Source organism: Lonchura striata, chromosome 1A, assembly GCF_050655825.1.
Source record: "Lonchura striata isolate lonStrDom1 chromosome 1A, ASM5065582v1, whole genome shotgun sequence".
NCBI classification, from domain to species: Eukaryota; Metazoa; Chordata; class Aves; order Passeriformes; family Estrildidae; genus Lonchura; species Lonchura striata.
Window position 1 is genome coordinate 61,427,366 of NC_140741.1, and position 22,336 is coordinate 61,449,701.

The 22,336-nt window shown below is 50.0% G+C and overlaps 3 protein-coding genes across 5 annotated transcripts; 1 reads left to right on the plus strand and 2 right to left on the minus strand.

Annotated features, from left to right (window-relative positions):
* Positions 1 to 29: 29 nt before the first annotated feature.
* On the minus strand, positions 30 to 6,988 carry PHETA2 (PH domain containing endocytic trafficking adaptor 2). The gene is made up of 3 exons (XM_021552695.4): positions 6,468 to 6,988; positions 5,448 to 5,544; positions 30 to 4,906 (listed from the first exon to the last, which is right to left on the minus strand). The coding sequence occupies exon 3, from the start codon at positions 4,896 to 4,898 to the stop codon at positions 4,086 to 4,088; it is 813 nt and encodes a 270-aa protein (XP_021408370.2). The 5' UTR covers positions 4,899 to 4,906; positions 5,448 to 5,544; positions 6,468 to 6,988; the 3' UTR covers positions 30 to 4,085.
* A 12-nt stretch (positions 6,989 to 7,000) lies between these two features.
* Positions 7,001 to 12,109, plus strand: NAGA (alpha-N-acetylgalactosaminidase). The gene is made up of 8 exons (XM_021552741.3): positions 7,001 to 7,216; positions 7,567 to 7,741; positions 7,884 to 8,061; positions 8,341 to 8,435; positions 9,097 to 9,258; positions 9,742 to 9,939; positions 10,147 to 10,290; positions 10,546 to 12,109. Exons 1-8 carry the CDS (start codon positions 7,053 to 7,055, stop codon positions 10,726 to 10,728), a joined length of 1,299 nt encoding a protein of 432 aa, XP_021408416.2. The 5' UTR covers positions 7,001 to 7,052; the 3' UTR covers positions 10,729 to 12,109.
* Positions 12,110 to 12,752: 643 nt separating this feature from the next.
* WBP2NL (WBP2 N-terminal like) lies at positions 12,753 to 22,247 on the minus strand. 3 transcript variants are annotated; one of them, XM_021552743.3, is made up of 8 exons: positions 22,171 to 22,247; positions 19,396 to 19,504; positions 18,721 to 18,856; positions 17,145 to 17,237; positions 16,140 to 16,358; positions 15,631 to 15,750; positions 15,217 to 15,293; positions 12,753 to 14,311 (listed from the first exon to the last, which is right to left on the minus strand). In XM_021552743.3, the coding sequence occupies exons 1-8, from the start codon at positions 22,227 to 22,229 to the stop codon at positions 14,264 to 14,266; spliced, it is 861 nt and encodes a 286-aa protein (XP_021408418.1). In that variant the 5' UTR covers positions 22,230 to 22,247; the 3' UTR covers positions 12,753 to 14,263. The 3 variants fall into 3 exon arrangements, with proteins under 3 accessions (XP_021408418.1, XP_085426027.1, XP_085426026.1); XM_085569901.1 differs by having other exon boundaries at positions 19,396 to 19,526; XM_085569900.1 differs by having other exon boundaries at positions 19,396 to 19,526; positions 21,160 to 22,247.
* Between the last annotated feature and the right edge of the window lie 89 nt (positions 22,248 to 22,336).

Consider the following 22,336-nt stretch of genomic DNA (forward strand, 5'->3'; position numbering starts at 1 on the left):
CTTCGCGGCTCCTTTAACAACGCACGGGCTACAAATCAAACCGGTTTATTCGGCTTCGCGGCATAAAATACAAACTCTAAACAATGTAATGGGATGCGTAATACAAGTTCCGCGTGTAAAACAAACTCTAGTATAATACAAGTACCGCGTGTAAAACAAAGGCGCATGCAAAACCATCTCCTAAAAAAAGGAGCATGCCCTACCTAAACCAGAAGCACTTGGAAAGGCAGGAGTCGCTCGTAGTGTTTTCCAGGCTGTTGTGCGGAGAGAACACCAGTTTGTGCTGCTGGTGAAAGATGCCCCCGTGCATTTCAGTGGGGCTTTTCAGCTTCTCTGCAAAGGCAGCGGAGAGAGGTAACACTGAGGGGTAGCTCCCCCAGGCACTATTAGTGCAGTAGCTACTGCAACACAAAATACCTGATCTTGGTCATGATTGTCCACCACATGGCTAAGAGTGGTCAAGGGTAAAACCTTCAGGTAACTCTTCAATTGGACTCAGTGGAAAACAGCACAGTTTTACAAAAAAAAAAAAAAAAATTGTGCAGAAATTATATATCACAAGCTCAAATCTAAAATGTCAGACTCAGAAAAATATAAGTATTTAATCAACTATTTTAGCAGGATTGGGAACCCTTTCTGGCACAGCTCACAAAGGCTATGTCAAAACTGCCCTTTTCCAATTTATTTTCAATTTTAGCACCTTCCTCTCATCACTTCTGCACTAAAGAAAACTCTTAGGAAAAGGATCTTACTTCAGTACTTTTAAGAAAAGTACCCATTCAACTTCAGTGTTCAGTTCCCCCTTTGCCTAGGAACCTGTTTAGATAGGCATTCTCTATTTTTAAAAATAAAAAGGGAAAGTGGAGGCAGGAGGTGAAACAGTCCAAACCTGAACGACCTAAGAAAAAAAACCCTGGGTGGCAATCAGTCTTATTTTGCTGCTTATTTTACGTGCAGTGAAAACTCTCTGCCTTTCCTGTAACAATCTCTGCCTGCAGAAAGACAGACAGGCTGCTCCATTAGCAGGCTGAATGTTCAACCTCAGCAAGCTGAGGTCAGGAAGCTGAAATTCTGGCCTCCTGCCTGGAGGCTGCTTCAAAGGCACTGCCAGCACAACCAATTCAGCTGCATTGGCTTGATAGCCTCCATCTGTGAGGAGGCAGTGCAGGACTCAGGTGCTTCCTACCTAATGAAGCAAGTGGCAGTGGTCATTAAAATACCTGTACTCCCATACAAATTTGGGCAAGGCTCCAACACGGCTGCTACAACAGTGGGATGGTGAAGAAACCCTGATCAAGGACATCCAAAGTCACACAGTGCTTTGGAGACCTAGCAAAGGCCCAGGCATGGATGGCTGGGCTGAGCATAAATGTGGATCAGGATTCAGGCATTTTCTTGTCAGCACTGCAGAATAAAACATAAAATTACTCCAAACGCGATCAGATGGAAAGCAGAGCGCAGTGCCTGATTTGGATTGGGGATTTAGTTGGGATACGGGCTAAGCAAAGGTAGGTAGCGTGGAAATTGTGCCGTTTGAATGGGACAGATTAAAGCATTAAATATAAGCTCTTTAGCAGTGTTACGAGCACAATCCTGGTTTATTAAAACACGCTAAGCTTCTTAAAAGTGAAACTGCCCTTAAATGAATAACACTGTGTCAGTTTCAGTTCTGACAGAACTGGCTTTGTTAATTTATCTTCCCTTTCAAGTCACTCCCAGTTCTTGGGTCTCATGCAGGAACTGCCACTATATTTTGATTTGTTTTGGAAGTTGAGTCTTTACTTTCATACTGCCTTATGGTAATCTGAGACATCAAGAATATTCTCTCTGTATTACATTGAAAAAAAAAAAAAAAGCACAGGAAAATGCTTGACAAATTTGACCTTGGTCCCAAAATACCGATGCTCAGAGCAAGGAGTCACCAGGTAGTGCAGTCCCCTAGTGCTGCTGTCCTGGCATGGGAAAAGGGACGCATTTGCAGCCAGGAATGCTGCAGTACTGAACTCTTCAAGCAGCAGGGTAGGGAGGCAGAAATGGCCCCTATGTCCAACCAGCTAAGCTGCTAATGAAGCCAGGGCCTTGCCCCATGGCCACCTGCTCCCAATTTTTCTGAACCATTTTAACAAAAGCCAAACAAAAATAATCCTCCCAAACTTACTGTGAAGTAATACAACCACAAACTGGAGAGGGCTGGATTGTGTTACTCACAAGTGAAGGTTACATTCTCACTGCCCAAAATAATTTGTAAGATCTAATTTAAGATCTGATTTCCTCTAATGTACCATCGAGCCATAATTAGGCAGGAGGCAGGAAGCTCATTATCCAAAACTACCAGAGACCTATTTTAAAAGGCACCAAGAGTTAATAGAATTAATTTGATTTCTGCATTGGCTATCTCTACAGGCTATTGCAAAGTAGGAAGCTTAAAGTCCTTAAAGTAGGAGTGTGTTAAAGACCAGAAAGGTTCCAGTCAGTCATGATCTGAAATGAGCTTTTGCTTTCCTAGTAAACCTCTTAAAAAAAAAGGACAATAAAAACAGGTTTAATGTTTTTAGATGGGAAGCATGCAACTAGATAAGGGAGATTTTTACACCCTATCCCAAGGGTATTCTAGTCACTGGACTTGGCACCCACCTACTTGTATGGTACTTGTACCATGTGCCTTGTGGCCAAGGTTTCTGACCTACTGATGGACAAGTCTGTTTTCACAGTGAGGTGACAGACATGCCCTCCCTGCAGCCCTCCCAGCCCGCTGGGAGGACGGGATGTGCAGCAGAGATCAGACAAGCAATGCTGACATGAAATCAGAGGGAAGCGCCGGCAGGCCAGGTGCAGGCTTGGTAGAAGGCAGCAACATGGCTTTGACACTGGAGAGGCAACCTCAGACACCGCAAACACCCATAACTCACTCCCACACCTCCACTTCTCCTCCTGAGACTAGGCCTCTCTCCCTCCCCACCCTTCAAAGCCTCTGCTCCAACTGCACAGCACTGCCAGGAGTTGGGCAGAGCCACAACACTGAGAGAGGCCCTGCAGGAGTGTGGCTAGGAACGCCCTTTTGGGCTAGCAGCCTGATGAGCTGACTGAGCCCTACATGGCACCTTGCACGGGCTGTGGTCTAAGCAAAGTCTGAGAAATTTACTCCTGCCCAGGCAAAGAGGCTGTAGCATCCCTGTATAGGAACAGGGAAACCTTGTGCCAGAGATATTAGCAAGCTTGGTTACTGCTTGACAGAGTCCAGATTAGCCCTGGGGAGCCCCTGGTGTCCTTGCTGGGGCTTCTGGCCAAGCTCTGTGTCTCCATTTCAGACTTGCTGTTGAGTATGAGCACACAAAGAGATAGTTGCAAGACCATGATATCCACATCCTGAAGGATTTAGCTGAAAGAAGGGTTAGTGCAGATCAAAGTAAAAAAACAATGCAAAAGCCCCAGCTGCTGGGCCAGCAACAGCTGCAATGGCTCGCATGTCCTGTAGTGAGAAAGGCACAAGGCTGCAGGCACACACCGCGGCCAATGGCCTGTCAGAGGCATTTCATAAGAACCCAGCCTTATCTACTGCAAAAGAACAAAGGCAGAAGGACTTTGGCACAAGACCACAGACAGTAATAAACACTGACCAAAAGCAAACTTCCACACTAGAAACAAAACAAAACAAAAAAGTGGTGAAGGAGAGGTAGGGGATGAAACACCCAGAGCATCCACCATGTCAGGACAGCAAGTGGCCAGGCCTGTTGGCTGAGGCTCATTGCATATGTGCTGATTTGGGCAGCTCCTATTTTCAGCAGAGAGAGTTTAAGTAAAGGTGGCTCTCCTGGTGTTACATGCTCTCCGGCTGTATAAAGCCTCATAGAAGTTAAATGTGAGGTTCAGAGGGTTACATGCTCTCCGGCTGTATAAAGCCTCATAGAAGTTAAATGTGAGGTTCAGAGGGGATTTGAGTCCCTCCCAAGTGAAGCATACACACATCACACACTAAGTCACTCATGAGGGCAGGGGGCAAGCAGCATCCCTCACTTCACTCTTCCTGCATACAGAATGGGCTGCCAGGTATCAGCAGGCCAGTGACTTGTGTCCTGTGCCCCCAGTCACGGGTGTCCCCTCTTCTGCCTCTCCTGCCACTCCCGTCTCAGCACTGCAATCTCCTGCCCGTACCAGTTGTGCAGCTTGGAGAAGCAGATGGTTTCCGGTGGCACTGGGCTCTCCAGCATGGCTGGTGAGAGGCCAAGTGCTGGGGATCCTGTGGCACTGCTGGCGGCCGAGCGCCTGCGTGGAGGCAGGGGTGGGGGCTTTGTTTGCCCCCCATCATGGTCAGTGCAGGTGGCTCCACCGGCAACACATCCTCCACTACTCCATGTGGAGTAGCCATTCTCCAGGATGGTGGGCTTCTCCTGGAGAGGCTGCAAGGCAGGGTTGGAGAGATGCCTCTTCCTGCCAGAGGAGGACCTCTGTGGAGACTTATGGCAAGCAGCCAAGCTCTTGCAGGCCTCCTCCAGCTGCTTCTCCAGCTCCCTTACCACCAGCCGCATATAGTCGAAACTGGCCCGTGAGAGTGCCTTCACCCAGGCCTCCATGGCAGCCTGCCCATCAGCCACCAGCACATAAGCCCTGGCACCAGCGTCATCAAAGCGGATGGCAAAGGCAAACTCCTCAGCAGCCTCGCACAGCTCCACAGTGCAGCCCTCCAGGACCACCAGTCCCACGGGCTCCCGGCTCTCCCGCTCCTCAAAGTAGAAGAGGAGGTTGCCCTTGAGGACGAACCAGCGGCGCTGGTAGGAGGTGCCATGGTGGTGGGCATGGTGGTGGTGGTGCCGCTCCACCCGCTTGCGCAGAAAGCCAGTGTGGTCGGCAGGTGAGTCACAGGTGGCGTAGTGGGCCACGCTCCGCTCATTCAGCTTCATTGCCCCACCTAGGAGCAGAGGAAGAGAGGGGGAAGAGGTTGTCTTGGTGTGAGGAGCATGTCACTGGCCCCACCAGAGGAGGCCAGATCCTGCTCCCAGGGAAAAGCAGTCACTCCTGCAGCCCTGCTCCAGCAGCCACTGACACAAGGCGGTGTCTAACCCAGCAGGTACCCCTACAAAGGGCAGGCTGGTTCCTCACTGCTGCAAAGAGGAGGTCACTACCAGAGCCTCACCACCCAGACACCTGCCTTCCCTGCGAATGCCAACACCACTGTTTCATTTCTTATTCCACAAGTGACCTACCTTGCTGCTTTTTAATGGGGCACATCAAAGAAATTTGCCTCTCTGCCTGCAAGGCACTAATTTTGCTCTCTATTGGAAGGCAGGATAAGGAGAGTGTTTCAGACCCAAGGGCTCTGGAACTTACATTTCTGTCCCCTTTCCCTACTCCCTGTCTCCATGCAGGACCACCCACTCCCACCAGCCCTCCTGGCAGCAGAACTCCCAGCTCCAGCAGGTTCACCAGCAGTGGGGTGCAAGGTGACATACCAGCTGTGCAGGTCAGACTGCAAACCCTCGTTGTCTTCCTTGGCCAGGCTGCTCCCTAGCTGAGGGTGTCTGAGACTTCAGCGTGATGAGCACCATCCTTTGTTAGAGAAGAAGGAGTTATGAACCAGAACAGTTTGGGACTGACAGAGCTAAGAGCTGTGTCACTCCCACCTCAGAAATCCAGGATCCTCACTCAGTGCAAGCAAGCTGCACTGGAAACTGGGATAGCAAAACTGGGGGAACATGCACTTGCTTCAAAGCCTGAGCCCTATCCCAGCTCAGGCCAGTGCTCCTGTGGGTTTGTTTTCTAGCTCCTGGGCTTGTTTTGTGTTTATTAAAGGAAAAAAAATAAATGTTCTGCAGAAGCTATCACTGCCCCATTTGTGGAGGCCCTTTGGCAGGCGACTCGGAAAGTCAAGGACGACAGAGCCTTGAAGAACAGAGCCAGCACAACCTTTGTGGAATGTTCAATTGCCAAAGGATTTCCAGCCGCTAAAACTCCACACATAGAAAACAAGCACATGCAGAAAACAAACCACAGCCACCACTCCCAGGACAGACTTGGGTACTAGGAGCACTGCTGAGCAACTTCCAGAATCCCTCCCGGAGTCCTTCTCTACCATCAGGGCTTGTGCGGCACAGCTGAGGACCTGGGGGCACGGACCCCAGTTGAAAAGTGCCCAAGACCCCGATCAGACACAAGGAAAGACTGTTCCCTGGAGGTGCTCTGCCCTGGGCACACTCAGGCTGCGGACAGCCTGAGGCGAGGGGGCTGTGGGGGTCCCACGTGTGCCGTGCTGGGCTCTGTGTCTTTGTGCGCGGGCGCACGCCCGTGCCCTGGGGCTGCCGGTCTTTGTGTGCGCCTGTGCCCCTCCGTGTGCGAGTCCGTCGCCTGCCTGCGACCCTCGCGGTCCCGCGGCCGCCCCCGCCCCGCCGCCGCCCGGCCCCGGCGCCCCCCGGCCCTTTCCCAGCTCTTCCCCTGCGACGGCGGGACCCCGGCCCCTGCCCGGCCCGGCTCACCTCCGGCCGCTGCTGCTCGGCGGTGCGGGGCAGCGCGGCCCTGCCGCGGCCGGGCGGGGGAAGGCTCCTGCGGCCGCCGGGGCCGTCCCGCCGCGCCGGCAGCACCGCCCCGCCGGCGGCCGGGGGGAGCGGGGGGGCCGGGGACACCGCAGCCGGACCGGAGCCGCGTACTCCCGCACCCCTTCGCTCAGCCCGACACCTCTGCAGGGTCGCAACCGGGGGGGGACCTAAACCCCCCGCTCCCAGAATCACTGTTGGGGGGCAGCAGGCACAGCGGTGACAGGGTGCCAGCACGGGGTGCAGCTGCAATGGGAGCAGTACGGGCTGGGCGCAGTGCTGACGGGCACCGGCTACGGGGTGCAGCAGCAGTGGGGTGCAGCACGGACAGGGTGCAGCGGGGGAAGCGAGATTAATGGACTGGCACGGCCGTGGGCTGCAGTGCCGGCGGGGCGCGGTGTCTGCGGGCGGGCGGGAGGCGTGGGCAGTCAGTCAGCTGATGCAGACGGCATCATGTGAGCGGGGCCGGGCCGAGCGGGGCCGGGCCGGGCCGGGCCGGGGGAGCCGCTCTGTGCCGCGGCGGCAGCGATGGAGGCGGCAGTGCTGAGCGGGCTCGTCCTGGCCCTGGCCCTGGCGCTGCCCTCCGTGGCTCTGGAGAACGGGCTGGCGCGCACTCCCCCCATGGGCTGGATGTCCTGGGAGAGGTTCCGCTGCAACGTGGACTGCCAGGCGGATCCCCGCAACTGCATCAGGTCAGTGGATGGGGCGCGGTCAGGTCGAACTGGAGGACCGGGATGGCTCTGGCACCGTCTGCGTCCCTGGGACCCCGGGGTGGATGCTGCATGGGAGGCTCTGCTGGGCCGAAGAGCCTCCAGAGCTGAAGGATATGGGCGGGTTTTTCAGGCAGTCGGGGAAACGCTTCCCTTTCGGTGAGGTCAATAAAGACGGATAGGATTTAAATGGGAGCGCTATGGGAGTCTATCCTATGGCCCGGACCAGCCCTCCAGAGCCCCCAGTTAACCCCCAAATCCCTCTGCCTACCTCACCTGCTGAGGCACAAGGGTCGCAGGGTCTCAGCCTGCCATGCCTCCTCAATCCACAGCGAGCAGCTCTTCTTCGAGATGGCAGACCGGCTTGCAGAGGATGGCTGGAGGGAGCTGGGCTACGAGTACATCAACCTTGATGACTGCTGGGCTGCCAAGCAGCGGGATGCGGCCGGGCAGCTGGTTCCAGACCCCAAGAGATTCCCCAGGGGAATTAAGGCTCTGGCTGACTATGTGAGTGCCTGCTGCGAGCCACTGGGGATCTCTGTCCCCATGCCAGAATGGTGGGAGAGCTGGGAAGGAAAAGAGGATGCTGGTACCTGGGAGACACCCTAGATCTCTTCATTTGCTCCTTGCAGCTCTGTTCTCCTCACAGGTCCATGCCAGGGGCCTGAAGCTGGGCATTTACGGTGACCTGGGCATCTTCACCTGTGGGGGCTACCCAGGCACCATGTTGGAAAATGTGAAGCAGGATGCCCAGACCTTTGCAGCATGGGGTGTGGACATGCTGAAGCTGGATGGGTGCTACTCGTCTGCAGAGGAGCAGGCAAAGGGTAAAAATTCACCAGCCTCTGGCATTCTTCTCCCTGCTGCTTGGGTTGGGGCATCTGGCCCTCTGCAGCAGCACTGGGCCAGCCAGTTCTTCCCTTGTGCCTCCTATTGCAACTGTTGGGAAAAGAGGCAGGAGTTTGTGTGCCCTGGAGCTGGTGTAAGGAAGGAACCCAGGCTAGACTGGTATTCCCCTTGGCTGAGTGGGCTGGGATAAAGGCTGCTACTGGGACATGGGCTGCTGCCAGCCACCCCTTCACTGGTTGTCATCTTCTCTCCCTAAGGATACCCAGAAATGGCAAGGGCCTTGAACGCCACAGGCCGTCCCATTGTCTACTCCTGCAGCTGGCCAGCATATCAGGGGGGTCTTCCCCCCAAGGTATGGGTTCTCCTATCTTTTGGCAAGTTCCCATGTCCCCTGTGCCCTGGAGGAGCTCTTGCTGGAGCACCAGGAGCATGGTGTTACACCCCACTTAATTTTTCACCCCTGGATGTTGCTGGAGGTCCCAGAGGTAATGTGGCCTTCCTGCCAGGCACCCGGGGATGCCTGGGGGTTCCAATACGGCTAGGTGATGGCAGTTTGTGGGAAGAAAGCTCTGGAGTGTATCCTCTCCCCCCTAATCAGATGGTGTGGGGTTGGTCCTGACAGTCTTCTTGTGAGACAGTCCTGTCTAGTTTCAGTGCTTGAAATAGGATAATCTTCCTAGTATATGTTTCTTGAGAATTGGTTGCTCTCACATATTTCCTCTTTCACTTTTTGAGTCAGTCCTGACCTGCTCTCATTTTTGTAGCTGATAGGTTATCAGATTTCCCCATGACCTTTGTGGTTGTTTTGCCAGACATCCTATAATACTGGGGTGTGCCCAGACATAGTGGGATATGACTCTGTCTTGCCTCCTTACCCTTCCCCAGATTCCTCTGTTTTTTACATACTTGCTGGACAGTGCAGCTCCCAACAATTCAACAGTGCTGCTCCCGCCTGCCCCACCTTGCAGAACAGCTCTTTTTCCTCTCCTGCCTGACACTGTTCTCCTTGTCAGGTGAACTACACCATCCTGGCAGAGATCTGCAACCTGTGGCGTAACTATGATGACATCGAGGACTCCTGGCACAGTGTACTTTCCATCGTGGACTGGTTCTTCACAAACCAGGATGTGCTGCAGCCAGCAGCTGGCCCCGGTCACTGGAATGACCCAGACATGGTGCGGCTGGGTGATGGGTGCTTTGACCCTGTCTGGGGATGAGGATCTCCAGGGGATCTCCAGGGATCCTCTTCTAGGGGCAGGGCAAAGGAAGAGCTCCAGGAGCAGGAGCCCTGTTGCTGCAGAGGCAAAGCTGGTGTTATCCTTGGCTAAGCTGTGGGAAAAACCACAGTGGTTGCCATGAACCCTTCACCACTTGAATTTACCTCTCAAGTTCTTCAGGTGTTCTTGTCCTTCCCTGCACAGCCTGAGGGCAAATAACGGTGAAACAAAGGGTGTTAATGATTGCATTTGAGTGTATGTTGCTAGCAGGGATGAGATCTTCTGGTGGCAGTGGTGGACTACTTAAGGGGAAGCTAGAGTGTGTGTGAGGTTTCCTTTGTGCGTTCCCTCCCAGCAGGAAGCAGCATCACCATGGGTGACAAGCAGACAAGTTTCTAACCTTTTTCTGCTTCTTCCATCTTTTCGCTGTCTCCCCTCCAGCTCATCATTGGAAACTTCGGCCTTAGCTATGAACAGTCACGCTCCCAAATGGCTTTGTGGACAGTGATGGCAGCTCCACTCCTCATGTCCACAGATCTCCGCACCATCTCCCCCGGGGCCAAGGAGATCCTGCAGAACCGCCTGATGATCCAGATCAACCAGGATCCCCTGGGAATCCAGGGGCGCAGGATTGTCAAGGTTAGGGGGAAAGCAGATGCATTTGGGAGAGCAGACAGAAGTAGCACAGAGCATCAAAATAAGGAGGAAGAGGGAAATGATGCAGAGAAACAGGAGCAAGAGACCTGTGGGTGTTGCGGGCCTGCTGGTGTTGCAGCCCCACAGGGCAAAGTCAGAAGTTGCACTGCTCCTAGCAACTCTGCCTCACCCACCTATCCCCACCCCTAGGAGAAGTATGACATCGAGGTGTTTGTGCGTCCACTGGCCCAGGCTGCCAGCGCCCTCGTGTTCTTCAGCCGGAGGACAGATATGCCCTTCCGCTACACCACCAGCCTGGCCAAGCTCCACTTCCCCGAGGATGCTGTGTATGAGGTGAGCCCCACTGACACAGTGCATAGCAGGGCAGTCCCATGGCACATGGATCCCCCTCTTCCCACATCTCTATGCGTTCTAGTACTCTATGGAGTACTCTCACTCCATACCTCTGGAATGAAGTGGCAGCTGCCCACTGGGTCACTCTTCTGTTGCCCACTGCTGTGCCCTTTCCCACTATTTCATGTCCATGACCACGGCTGGACCCCAAGTGAAAGATCTGGAATTGCTGGTAGCTCCATCTCTCTCTTTCAGGTACAAGACGTGTATGTGGGGAAGATCATTGGAGACTTAAAAGCAGCAGACAACTTCTCAGTCGTTATTAACCCCTCGGGGGTGGTGATGTGGTATCTCCGTCGCACGGCCCTCCCGGTACAACCCTGGCATGTTGTCAGACAGCAAGCCCCTGGTGGGGGTTACCGCCCAGCCCTTCTGTGACAGGGCCCAATGGATGCGGTGTGGACCAGTGCCAGGGTGAGCTGTGAGACCCCAAGGCATGTGGTTCTTCACTGTACAAGTGCCTTTTGCTGCTGAGCCCATAATTCTGGGCAGTGACCATCCCCTGGTACCAGCTTGAAGATATCTGCTCTATCCGCATAAACCAGAAATTCTTGTTACTCACTGCCTAAGGGTGTGCAGAGCCTAGTGCCTTGATGATTGCAAAACCTTCTGAGATCCTCCTACGGAAGATGCCATACAAGTAGAGTCCACCACTACTGAAGTTTGTCAGCTCTGACACCTGAGAACATCATTGCTTTGAGCTGGGTACTACTGGCTGCTGGAGGGGCTGTTTGAACTACACCTGCAGAAAGGCTTTGGGTGCTTTAGTATCTCCTAGGGTTGTGACATCCCATTTTCCCTCTTTCCCTAGCCTCACCCCCCCAGGTGTGTGATGGCATTAACCTCACGGATCAGACTTGGTCACCTTCTTTCTTTTACTATAATCAGCTTGGTATAGAATAAGGAACTGTCAGCTGGGCTGCATCCCATGTATTCCCACCAGGACCAAGAGCTGTTGGAGGCATAATGGTCCTGTGCAGTGAGCCTTTGCTTGCAGCACTACTGCACCTTAGTGTACGTGCTAGCATTGTATCAAAGCCCCTCTGGTAGAAGTTTACAGCAGAGCAAACATCTCTGTGAGCCATGCATTCCCTAGGAGCTGTGCTGTGGTACACACCAAAAGCCGCAGAGCCGCAGCACGTTGTGTAGGAGTGCTGGCAGGAAGTTGCTGATACTCAGGTGAGGTGGTCTTTTGGGTTAGGAGTTGGTCATGGGTGCCTCCAAGCTGAAAGTTGTGTCCTTCTTTCTCTAGAAGGAAACTTCTGCTAAAAGGAGGATCAGATCCTACTTCAGCAGGCTGAAAACTCAGGGAGTCTCAGGGAAAGGCTTCTCCCAAGGGGCCCTTGCATCCCCAGCTCTATCCTGAGGAGGAGTCTACACTAATAAACTAAAGTGAGTGTCAGGACACTAAAGCCCTCAACTGCTTCACCTTCATAAAGCAAACTACCCATGGAAGAGTTCTAGGTGACACAAGACACAAGATTAAGCCTCGGACTGAGGATTTTGGATTAGGAAAAAAAATCTCTATTCCTGTTCAGATGTGGGAGAGTTCCTGGTCATCTGTCCACTCTGGTTCCTGAAGGACCAAATGGTTGATTTTGGACCCTTCTACAAACTTCCTCTGACGTGCAGGGTCAAGATACTGAACACAATGCTTGCAGTTCTAATAAGGGAGGACTTGCTAACAAAACAAGGAGCTGGCTTTTTTCTTGGGGCGTGATTGAGGCAAACTGATTTAAATAAAGGGAAGTAGATCATAGACTGTCGCATGTGTTGGTAGCTATACCTGCTTGTTTAATGTAGGATTACAGGGCCATTACCTCAAAACAGGAACAACTATCCTAGGAAATAGAACTGGTTTCCTGTCAGAAACTGGACTGATGCAGAGTAGGAAATGGGTTTCCAGTAGCTAGCTCATGTTCAGCAGGGCAGCGGCATTCCTTGGCACAAGGGGAAACAGAGTTTACAGTCTACAGCCAAGTGCCATTTTCTTTATGTATATTTATTTTTCCATTGCTGGAAAAAATTGCTGGTGAGGAGTTTCTTTCAAAGACTTTAAAGGCCTCTCCTCTGGTGTAATCTACATCGAAGAGGTGCTATGAATGCAGCTGTAATGAGAAGCAGTGTGGTGACATGGCCCCTGCTACATGCAGTGATGGGACATAAACATGTGCCACTTCTGGATACCTGGGCATAACCACAGGCACCAGCCAGCCTTCCAGGCAGCAAGGGGATAAGCCCCACCTTCTTCACTCCCCCCAGTTACTTGATTCCAGGTCCACCTTAGCCACATACCATAGGTGACCCAAGGGAACAGCAGCAGTGGTTGTAGTTCCTTCCAGCCTTCTGTGCAGTATGCAAGAATTAAGGTCAACACAACATACACACACACAACAATGAACTGGCAGATAAAGATATCAACACTCCTGTATTAAAGTGCAATTCAAAAAGTTATAAACATTCATGGTTGATTTTTTTTTAAATACAGAGTTGTTAGAATATCTCTAAGTCAGAAAAAGTGTCTATAGATAAGGAAACTTACTTCCCCCCATGTAAAACTGCTTTAGGAATTCATACTTTCAAGTTGTGCAAACCTGACTTGCAGGAGAGCCCTGCCATACAGGGAAGTAAGAGAGGAAACACTCCTTCCCCCTCCTTGTGAAGGTAGGGAGGCTGTAGGAAGTAGAGTCACCCTACATGTAAAAGACCACAAAGGTCTCCTCCAGACTAGAGACTCTTTTCAGAGTAGGTTTAACGGCACTATGTCCTAAGGAAAAAGGGTGTGGCTGAGCAGCCAGAGTCTCTGCAAGAGAGCCAAGTATTAGCAACTCCCACCCAGACAGCAGTTCCCAGCCGAGGGCACTGCACCTGTAAGCAACCAGCTCTGGCATTACAGTGCCCACCTGCCCACGCTGCTCAGATGTGGGCACATACAGCCTGGCTCCAGCAGCTGAAGGAAAAGATGAAGGCCAGTTTTCCCCTGTGGAGGTAGCACACAGCACAAGTTTGCTCAGCAGAGGGAGCCAGAGCTGTAGGACTTGTCTCCTGACAAAGCTAGTGCCAGGTCATCTGCCTAATGTAACACAATTTGCTCCAAGGCAGGCAGCCTCCTGTGCAGCGCTTGACTCCATTATGCTTGAGGAACGGCTGCTTTACATAGGATCATTACACAGATATGGGGCCTGCTTCGACAGGGAAAAGACAGACTGATCCTCAGGCCTGCCAGTCTATGAGCTCACTGCCCTGAGGCACACCTTTGTTTGCTTCTCGGTTCAATGGCTACAAAGACAGGTTGATTGAGACCCATCCCCTTCCCTCTTGGGAAGCCAAAGGCTTCAGCATCTCTTCGAATGCACTTCCCAAGGTCACAACCCCTCAACTGTTAGTCCAGAATGCCACACACTTCCAACACAATAGAGGATTTCAAAAGTCCCATCTCACACTGAACTGCCCTGGAATTTAAGGAAATTTAACACTTTTCTAGGGCACCTGAGGACCTATGCATGGAACCTCATAGCTCTCTACACCTTTCCACCTGGATGGTGCTTCAGAAGTCGAAAGTTTGGCATTCCAAGTTGTTTTACTCCAACAAGATCCCACAGCATTCATATTTTAGTCCTAGATTAGTCATGTGATAAGAGTTTAATAAGTCCATCTCTCTCCTCAAGCCAATGGCAGGGCAAAAGGTTAGTCCTTCGACCCCATGAGATAAAGCAAGTAAGTAGGAAAGTGCTGTTGTCCTGTCTTGTATTGCCACTGACTCAATGTTTAATGAGGGCAGGTGCTCAGCTGCCCAGCACTATATCTATTGTAGAGAAACAGAGATCTAGAGATACGCTAACTTGAGGGGTACTAACAGCCATGTTGTCTTCAGGGAGAGAGAATGTGGGAGGCTGGCTGCAATTTCCTTCTGCTAGTTGTTCTTCTTATCCTCAGGAGGTGTATAAGGAGGTGGCTGATCCTGGAAAGAGATACAGTAGAGTCAACAAACATGCTTGTTTTATGACCAGCTCTTCCCAGGTATTCCCAGGCTTGGCTCACCAGAAATGAGTGCCCTGTGGTGAGCTACAGACAGAACCAAGTTCTATGGTTTAAGCTGTCATTTCATCACACCATTCCCTCTAGTATCAGCTATGTTCCATGACACACGCTGTCTCCATAACATTTCTAGGAAAAGTCCCCTCAAAACCAGGTAACACGGTCTACTGCAAATAGACCATTTAATCTGTTTTAAATGCCATTCTCCCTTCCCTTCCAGGCCTTTGTCCCTGTTGAAGCTCATAGCTCTGACCCAGCAGACAGAAAACCCTGGGCTGAGGGCCAGCTTTGCTGCTCCATCAGTCTCCAGCTTGCCAGAGCCAAGCAAGGCAGTGAGGGGCACAGCCAGACTGCCATGTACCAGATGGAGGCTACAGACAACCTAGTGGCTGCCACGGACTGAACAGTAAGAGACCTCCCTATCTCCATGCAGCCCAGAAAGAAAGCAAAACAGAAACCCACATGCCATTGTCCTTAAATGACCTATTATTCTTCTTTAACTCTCCTCATTTTCAGGCCCAGTGGATGCACAGAGCTCTGTGTTTTCTCTGTGCCCATGCAAGTCTGTTATGCCTTTAGGAGTAAGACAGGAAGTAAATGGCTATTAAGGGATCAATCTTAAAGGCCTTCCTCCTTTGCTGACTGAAAAATTCACCAGTCTTCCTCATGGGAGCCTCCCTCCCATAAAAACGCATACTTTCTGTACATGTTCAACATGTAGGTACACTAGACTTTGTAAGAAAGCAAAGCACCATCTCTGCTAGTGACAGAGGAGGGAGTAGGCACAAGAAGACCAGGCATGGTACTCACCATAGGCATGGTACTCACCATGGGCATGTACACGTTGTGTGGATTGGCAGGATTGTAATATGCACTGGAAGCTGCTTCCATGGCCTTACTGCCTCCTGGAAAGGAAGGAAAAGAAGCCACCTTAAATATCTAAGGCAGTGGTGCTAGCCCCAGAGCCTTCTCCCCAGTTTCACCTCTTCCAAGGAGGCAACAAAGGCCCAAGGAGCCAAGAGGAACTGCAGCAAGCTGGGTTAGAACTCAGAGCAGCTCAGGAAAGCTGGCTAGGGCTGACCACAAGCTGTGCAGGGCAAGGCAGAGCAGCTCCCTACAGAAGACTTGGAGCTCTTGCAACAACAGCTTCTCCACGCCATGCTGTGCCCATGCCACCCTCAGCCCAAGCCCCCAGGTACCAGATCTGCACCCAGACCCTGGCAACCACCCAGTCCCATTTACCTGGCATTCCTGGGCTCACCCAGGCTGGGGGAGCTGAGGGTCCTGCAGGAGGAGCCCCAGAGTAGGGTGGTGGAGGTGGCATGTACACGGGATTCATGTTTGGAAGTGGTGGGTAAATACCTGAAAAAGACAACACCAGGCTGATGCTTTGGACCACTGACCATGGGACAGAGAGCTCACAGGCCTGACAGCACATTAGCTGGGGATGAGAGTGGTGGTAAGGGAAGCTCTCAAAGCTTGGCAGGGATGCAGACAGCAGAGATTTGATAATTTGCTAATGCCTGTCATGTCAGCAGGCAATAATTCTCTACCAAACAGCAGCACAATTTGCAAACCACATTTTCATATAGCGACACATGGGTGTAATCAACATGTGACTTGACTTCTGCAAGGACAAGGATCCTTGATGAAGACAAAACTACAGCAACCCTCACAGTAACCCTCACCACACCACTGTCATTTCTTCACAGCTAACATCAGACAGAGTCATCATTACACAACTTCCAAACCTGGAGTCTGGGGGTACGGATATGCCATGGGCTGTGGAGCGGGGCCGTAGGCATTCGCTGGAGGTGGTGCATAGGGATAAGTTCCGTCTGGGGGCGGAGGCGCAGCGTAGCCTCCCGGCACAGGCGAGTAGCCCCCGGGGGCAGGCGGGACGGGTGCATATCCTCCGGGAACAGGGGTGTAGCCATAGCCAGGGTTCTGCAGAGGAACGCCACTGGAAGCTAAGGAACACACGTTTAGTAAGCCAGACATCTTTTCTTAAAACTAAATGTAGAGAATAAAATTAAAATAGTCTTGTTAATGCACCACTGTTTCCCCTTATGTAGATTCACTATATACTCCTGGCATAGTTGCCTGAAAAACATTAACACAGAGTGCTGAAGGAAACCAGCTGCAAAAATACAACCTCAGAGGTCCCAGTCCCACCATAGAGCTCCCACTGCTTGAAGAAAAGACCACTCTAAAGCAAGTAGCAGTACAGCATGTTTTCATTTTTTTTAATGTACTTTTGTTCTGAAAACAAGTACCTTTAAAACACACATTTTTTAAAAAGAAAACTTATCAGAAAAAAAGTTCTTATTCCTCCATTCGAAAATTTTAAAAATAAATTGTTTTTTAAAACCTATTTTTCCCCTCTCCAAATGTGCATGCTAGCTTTCCCCATCTTATTGCACTATTTTAGAACTGAGCTGAGAGTAACTAAATGAAGCAATTTTCACCATCACATATTTCAATTTTTTCTAGTACGAATAAGGTTCCATAGAAAAAGGTGGTCCATCTCAGAAGCCTAAACCCCAGAACATTCTGACTGCACAAAGAACTAAGATGAAATAAAGAAAAAAGAATTGAAAGGGAAACCAAAAGTTCCCCCGGAAAGAAAAAAAAATAAAGCTTTGCAATGGAAGAAGGCCTAGAGTACCCCTCTTGCCATGAAGTTCAGAAAGAGCACAATTTGCTTACTAGCTCAGCCAACCATGGGGGAACCACAGGATCTGAAAATCCCTTACCACTAGAAGCAGCTTTCAACATCAGCTGTCCAAACTCAATGGCTCCTCCACTGTTGAAAGTCAGTTTAAATGTCCCCTGCCCTTCCCAGCCACCTAGGAGAGAGAATTAGAATTGAATCCAAGACAGCAAAAATGTTTATACTTCAATTATTTTTTTATTTTTTATTTCAAAACTCTTTTGCATCCTATTACCAGGAAGAAAGAGTCATGGCACTGCTATCAGATGTCCCCCAAAATAGTATCTCAAGAGAATCAGGAATTTATTTTTTTACCCTTTGAAAGGTATAGTCATGTAGAAGCAGCCTACTCTAGATACAAGGCTGTTTTGTTCTTTTCTGAAAGGTTTAATGGAACCTAATAAACAACAATGTAAACATGGAACATTCATTTCACTAAGGATATTAACTGAAAGCCCTCAGATGAGGTTTTATTGATATTCTCAGTGAACTACAGATCCAGATCTGCAACTCAAGCTAGGATTTAAATCAAATGCAACATCTTTAATCTCATTGACACATAGAAGCTCAGACAGATTATTAAATGCTGAGGTATAATAGCAATTCCCCAGGGGAAAAAAAATCAAGTAGGCAATGTCTTGCAAGGCAAGTAAGAGTGCTTTGTTTTCCTAGGGCTATTTGGCATTTGGTGTTTTTTTGGGTGGAAGGTGCTTTGAGATTTGGCATTTTTAACAAAAAAATATGTGTCATTTAAATATAAGATTTGTTTTCCTTGTCTAACAATGAATTTAGTATCAAGAGGATACTAGTATCTTGGGGACAAAGTAGAAATAAAGTATAGAAATATAACAAAAGAGTCCATCATGGATAAAGTCATTCCTTTGAAGATTCACCTCTATAAAATCACTGTCTTAGTATGTCTTCAGCCCAAGAAAGTGGGCTGATCCACAATCCCCAGATGACCCAGTCACTTTAAAATATCATTACAAACAGAAAACAAAAAGAATAAACACTTCAGGTGCCATGAAAATGTACATGAAAGGGCTGAAGAGGGAAGAAATTTGAACCAATCTGTGTTTATCTTTTGCAATTCCCCATGTTTGGTCATAAACACTTCTGTTAAGTGCTACTGTGGTTTCATGATCAAATTGGGATCAAAGCTGAATCAATGATGGACAGCAGACTCCCAGATCCATGCAAACCATACCCAAGGGGCTCCTGACTTCCCAAAAACAAAAAGTGGTTGTTAATTCTAATTCTGTGTATCAATAGTATGGACTGGTGCCTTGGTCACCTGAAAGGGTAACCCTTTCAGGTCAAAGAAAGGACGAAAACAAGCACAATGAGAAAGTGAGTAAACATGATACACAAAGCAAGACAAAAGTTAAAGAATTACACAAAAGTCATCCTGGGAAAGTCAGTCCCTGGCCTGAGGACAGGAAGTAACATGGCAGCAGTGCCCTAAAGTGCAGGAGAGGGGAGTTAGCCCAGCGTGGACACAACAGCTATACCACCACAGCTACTCTGCCATTCCTGCACACATAAGCTGGTCTGGTGTTCAGCAGAAATGGCCTTGTGACGCCTGGGAAGAGCTCAATCTACAAAGCACTGGCACGTACCTCCAGCCTCAGCCTGGATCTGGCCTTTGATGTAATTGGCAGAGAAAACAGGCTGCTCAATCGAACATCCTTTCACCAAATAGAATGGCATCATAAAGGACAGCATAGGATCCTTGCCCTTGGACACAAAGATCACCTGCAAGACAGTAGGGAATGCTTCTGAATTACCTGAATTCAATAGAGTGATGATAGAGCTCTCATCCTATCAGCATCCAAAAAGAGGGTAACTTAAACTCTAGTATGAGTGTCCATTGAATTATTTCACAGCTTTAACACTGGGGATCCCCAACAAATTTGACAGCACATGACTCACTAACCTGAGGCATGTACATGCTAAAATAATAAACCACTTAAAACACACCTGCTCATTTACAGAGTTTTACTGTTCTGCTTTTTAAGGATAATCTATGAGAGTTTGCAAAGTATGTATAATTGACTGACACATAATATGAAATATATTCTCTAGACAGTGATTTCCAGGACTACATGTGCCTTTGTAGGTGACTGGGATCATGGCATAGGTATGAACTATCCCATTTCCACCTTTCCCTCCCCTACATAGTGCTGTTAGTGGTCCCTTCCACAACAAAAATCCCTTCTGTCATCAGCTAGGTTTCTGGTTTAAAGTTACAAGATCCCTTGATAAAGAAGCAACCCTGCTAGCATCAGACTTACCCTGTAAGGGGTGAGATACAGCGTTCCTTTTTTGGTGCCTTTGAAGATTTCAGGCTTGCCTGTCACGTCACTGAAGGAGAGCTCCACATCTTTGCACTGTTTGAGGACACTGCAGGAAGAAATCAGAGAGACTGGAGAGACAAACTTAGTAACAGCTCTGACACATACCCTCATCACACAGGGAAGGGAATAGCACAGCAAAACTCTGAATATTATCCTGAAGTCTTACTGTGGGCCCCTGCCGTTTTGACTTCAAACAGAGAGGGATGATTTATGCGGACTGGAAGAATTCATCCTTTCATCTCAGACAAGCTCCTCCTTCAACAAGGGCTTTAATATACAGGGTGGTTTCTATCTCCAAAGGTGTCAGACTGAGGAATTCCACTCTACACACAGACCCTCAGGCCAAAGATCAGGGCACAGAAAGGGCTGAGCTGTCAGAACCATCCCCTTGATACCAAGGTATAATCTCGGAGCAATCCTCCCTCCCCAGTTCATGCTCAAATCAAGTCCACTGCACTGGAAAATAGCACAGCTGTGACACCACACCCACTGTGCAAACTGGGGAAGTGGCTGCACTGAAACCCTCACTGCTGACCCTGCCTCACGTGATTTAAGCAGCTTTTGCAGTAAGTAGTACCATGTTAAGGAATGAAGCAATGAGTTAGCAATGTCAGCAATAAAGGTATTATTGGATATCTATGGGAACATTAGCAGAGTTTCCTAGTGACACAAACCCAGATGAGAATTTTGAACACTGCAGGGTCAGGGGCATAGAGTTGCATGAAAAATTAAGTACATTTTCGGAAAAAAAGGAGTCATCTTGGGAAAGCACATCACCGAGTCTACAGTGCAGATCTAAGCATACCACAGTAAGAAAAATCTGCAGAATAAACAAAAGAACCTTGAGGGTGATAAACCTTCAGCGTGTTACAGTGGCAGAAGACTCCAAGGTGCTTTATCGTTCAAGAGCATGAAAAACAAAGTGACAAAACCCTAAACCAACACAAGCCTGAACTGGCTGTATCTAAAATAATCCTTATGAATTCTGCTCAGCATACTGCAGAAGTCAAATAAAATCAGGAAACCCTGCAATTGTTTGGGGAAGGGAGGAATCTTCAAGGCCACCATACAGAATAACAACCAAATGCCCTATAGTCTCAGGTAGTTTGCTCTTTAGGGAAGAGAAGAACATTGTACATGTATATGTAAAACGTAGCTACCCAAGAATGAAGACTAGTGAAAAGTCTAGCTTTGACGAGGAAAAACAACCTGACCAAGAAATTCTACTGGGACACTACTTCATAGCTGAGCTAGATGGAGATTCTCAGACTGGCTGGAAGGGACAGATTTATGAGACAACAGAGCTCTTTCCATTTCCAAAATGCAAGGGGGAAACATATACTAAGCTAAATACAACTAACATTTTGACAGCTTTAATCTTACCAGAACACTCCCTCAGTCATGTCTTGTAGCTGCATTTCACATAATTTTACCTCACTGGAAAGAATTCCTATGCAGTCATTGTAATGTTTACTGCTTTGCAGCTACTCACACAAGCAAATAACATGCAGCCACCACCACAGAGAGTGATTAGGCTGCTGAACCGGTCTGCACCTGCATGCCTGTCCAGGGCTGTCACGGGAGGCTGCGCACCCTACGGAGCCACACTGCCCTCACTTGTGACTGAGCAGCACCTCAAAGAATGTATGGTTTTATGATCTCAAGCCAGTGTTAAGGCTTGGAAGGGATTTTAAAGATTACCTGGTCCCAGCCTCCCTGCCATGGCCATGACCACCTTCCACTAGATCAGTTTGTTCAAGGCATTATCCAATCCAGCTTTGAACACTGTCCAGGCTGGGGCATCCATAGCTCACTTGGGCAACCCGTTCCAGTGCCTCACCACCCTCAGAGTAAAGAATGTCCTCCTAATGTGTAGCCTGAATTTCCCTTCTTTCAGCTTGTTCCCATTACTCCTTGTCCTAGCACTGCAGCTCCTGATGAAGGGTCCCTCTGTGCCGCCCCTCTAGGTCCCATTCGGATACTGGAAGGCTGCAACGAGGTCTCCACACTTCCTGACTGAAGTATTAGGAATCAGCTCCAAACTCAACACAAGATGGAGCATAACTTTCGAGTGTAATTTTCTTCTTGATCACCAGACCCAAACCAACTCCTCTGATCCTTTTACTTCGATCCTTTACTGGGCCTCGGGTTTCTAGGAGTTCTCTTGCCAGGATGCTGGGAGCACCCAAACACGACCAAACTTAAGCCTAAATCTGTTATGCTGGTCTGTCAATCCCCGCTTGGGCGTCGAGCAGCCGGCTGTACTTCCATGAAGAGGTGCTTCTCCACGCAGAGCAACTTTGAATTCAAGTTCCTTACTTACCAATTCAAGTGATCAAGCCTCCTACCTTAAACAGTCTCTGCCTCACTGGAGTCACTAAGTGTATGACCTTAAAAAACACCCAATTCCTCAACTTGTAGTACAAATGATGTCAGCCACAGTCTTCATCCAGGACGCCCGATGGAGCGGCTTTAAGGACCCCGCGGTGAAGGGGGCAGCTCTAACCAGCCAAGTTTGCTCCCGCTGCCCGCCCCAGCCCGTCCCCACCCTGCCGGGGAGCCCTTCAGTAACGCAGAGCCAGGCCTGCGCGGCCGGGCAGGAGACGGGCGTCGGTCCAGCGGGAACCTCCCACCACCGGGCCCCGCCGTCCCGGCCCTGATGAGGGCACAGGGGGAGAGAACAACCCGCCCGGCGCCGCGGCCCCCCGGTACCTCTCGGCATTGGGGATGACGACACCGCCCTCCTGCGAATGGTTCCTGTTCAGCGCCATCTTTGCCCCGCCGGCCCCGCCCCTGACCGGCTGCGGTGGTGACGTCACACCCCGCGCGGCCCCGCCCCTGACCGGTGACGGTAGTGACGTCACACCCGCGCGGTCCC

Excerpts from the sequence above, each read along its gene's own strand:
- PHETA2 (XM_021552695.4), bottom strand. The coding sequence starts at position 4,898 with ATGAAGCTGAATGAGCGGAGCGTGGCCCACTACGCCACCTGTGACTCA.
- NAGA (XM_021552741.3), top strand. The coding sequence starts at position 7,053 with ATGGAGGCGGCAGTGCTGAGCGGGCTCGTCCTGGCCCTGGCCCTGGCG. Across the intron at positions 8,062-8,340 it reads TGCAGAGGAGCAGGCAAAGG|GATACCCAGAAATGGCAAGG; the intron begins GTAAAAATTCAC and ends TCTCTCCCTAAG. Across the intron at positions 10,291-10,545 it reads CCGAGGATGCTGTGTATGAG|GTACAAGACGTGTATGTGGG; the intron begins GTGAGCCCCACT and ends TCTCTCTTTCAG.
- WBP2NL (XM_021552743.3), bottom strand. The coding sequence starts at position 22,229 with ATGGCGCTGAACAGGAACCATTCGCAGGAGGGCGGTGTCGTCATCCCC. Across the intron at positions 16,359-17,144 it reads GTTGAAAGCTGCTTCTAGTG|CTTCCAGTGGCGTTCCTCTG; the intron begins GTAAGGGATTTT and ends TGTGTTCCTTAG. Across the intron at positions 14,312-15,216 it reads ACAACGTGTACATGCCCATG|GATCAGCCACCTCCTTATAC; the intron begins GTGAGTACCATG and ends ATCTCTTTCCAG.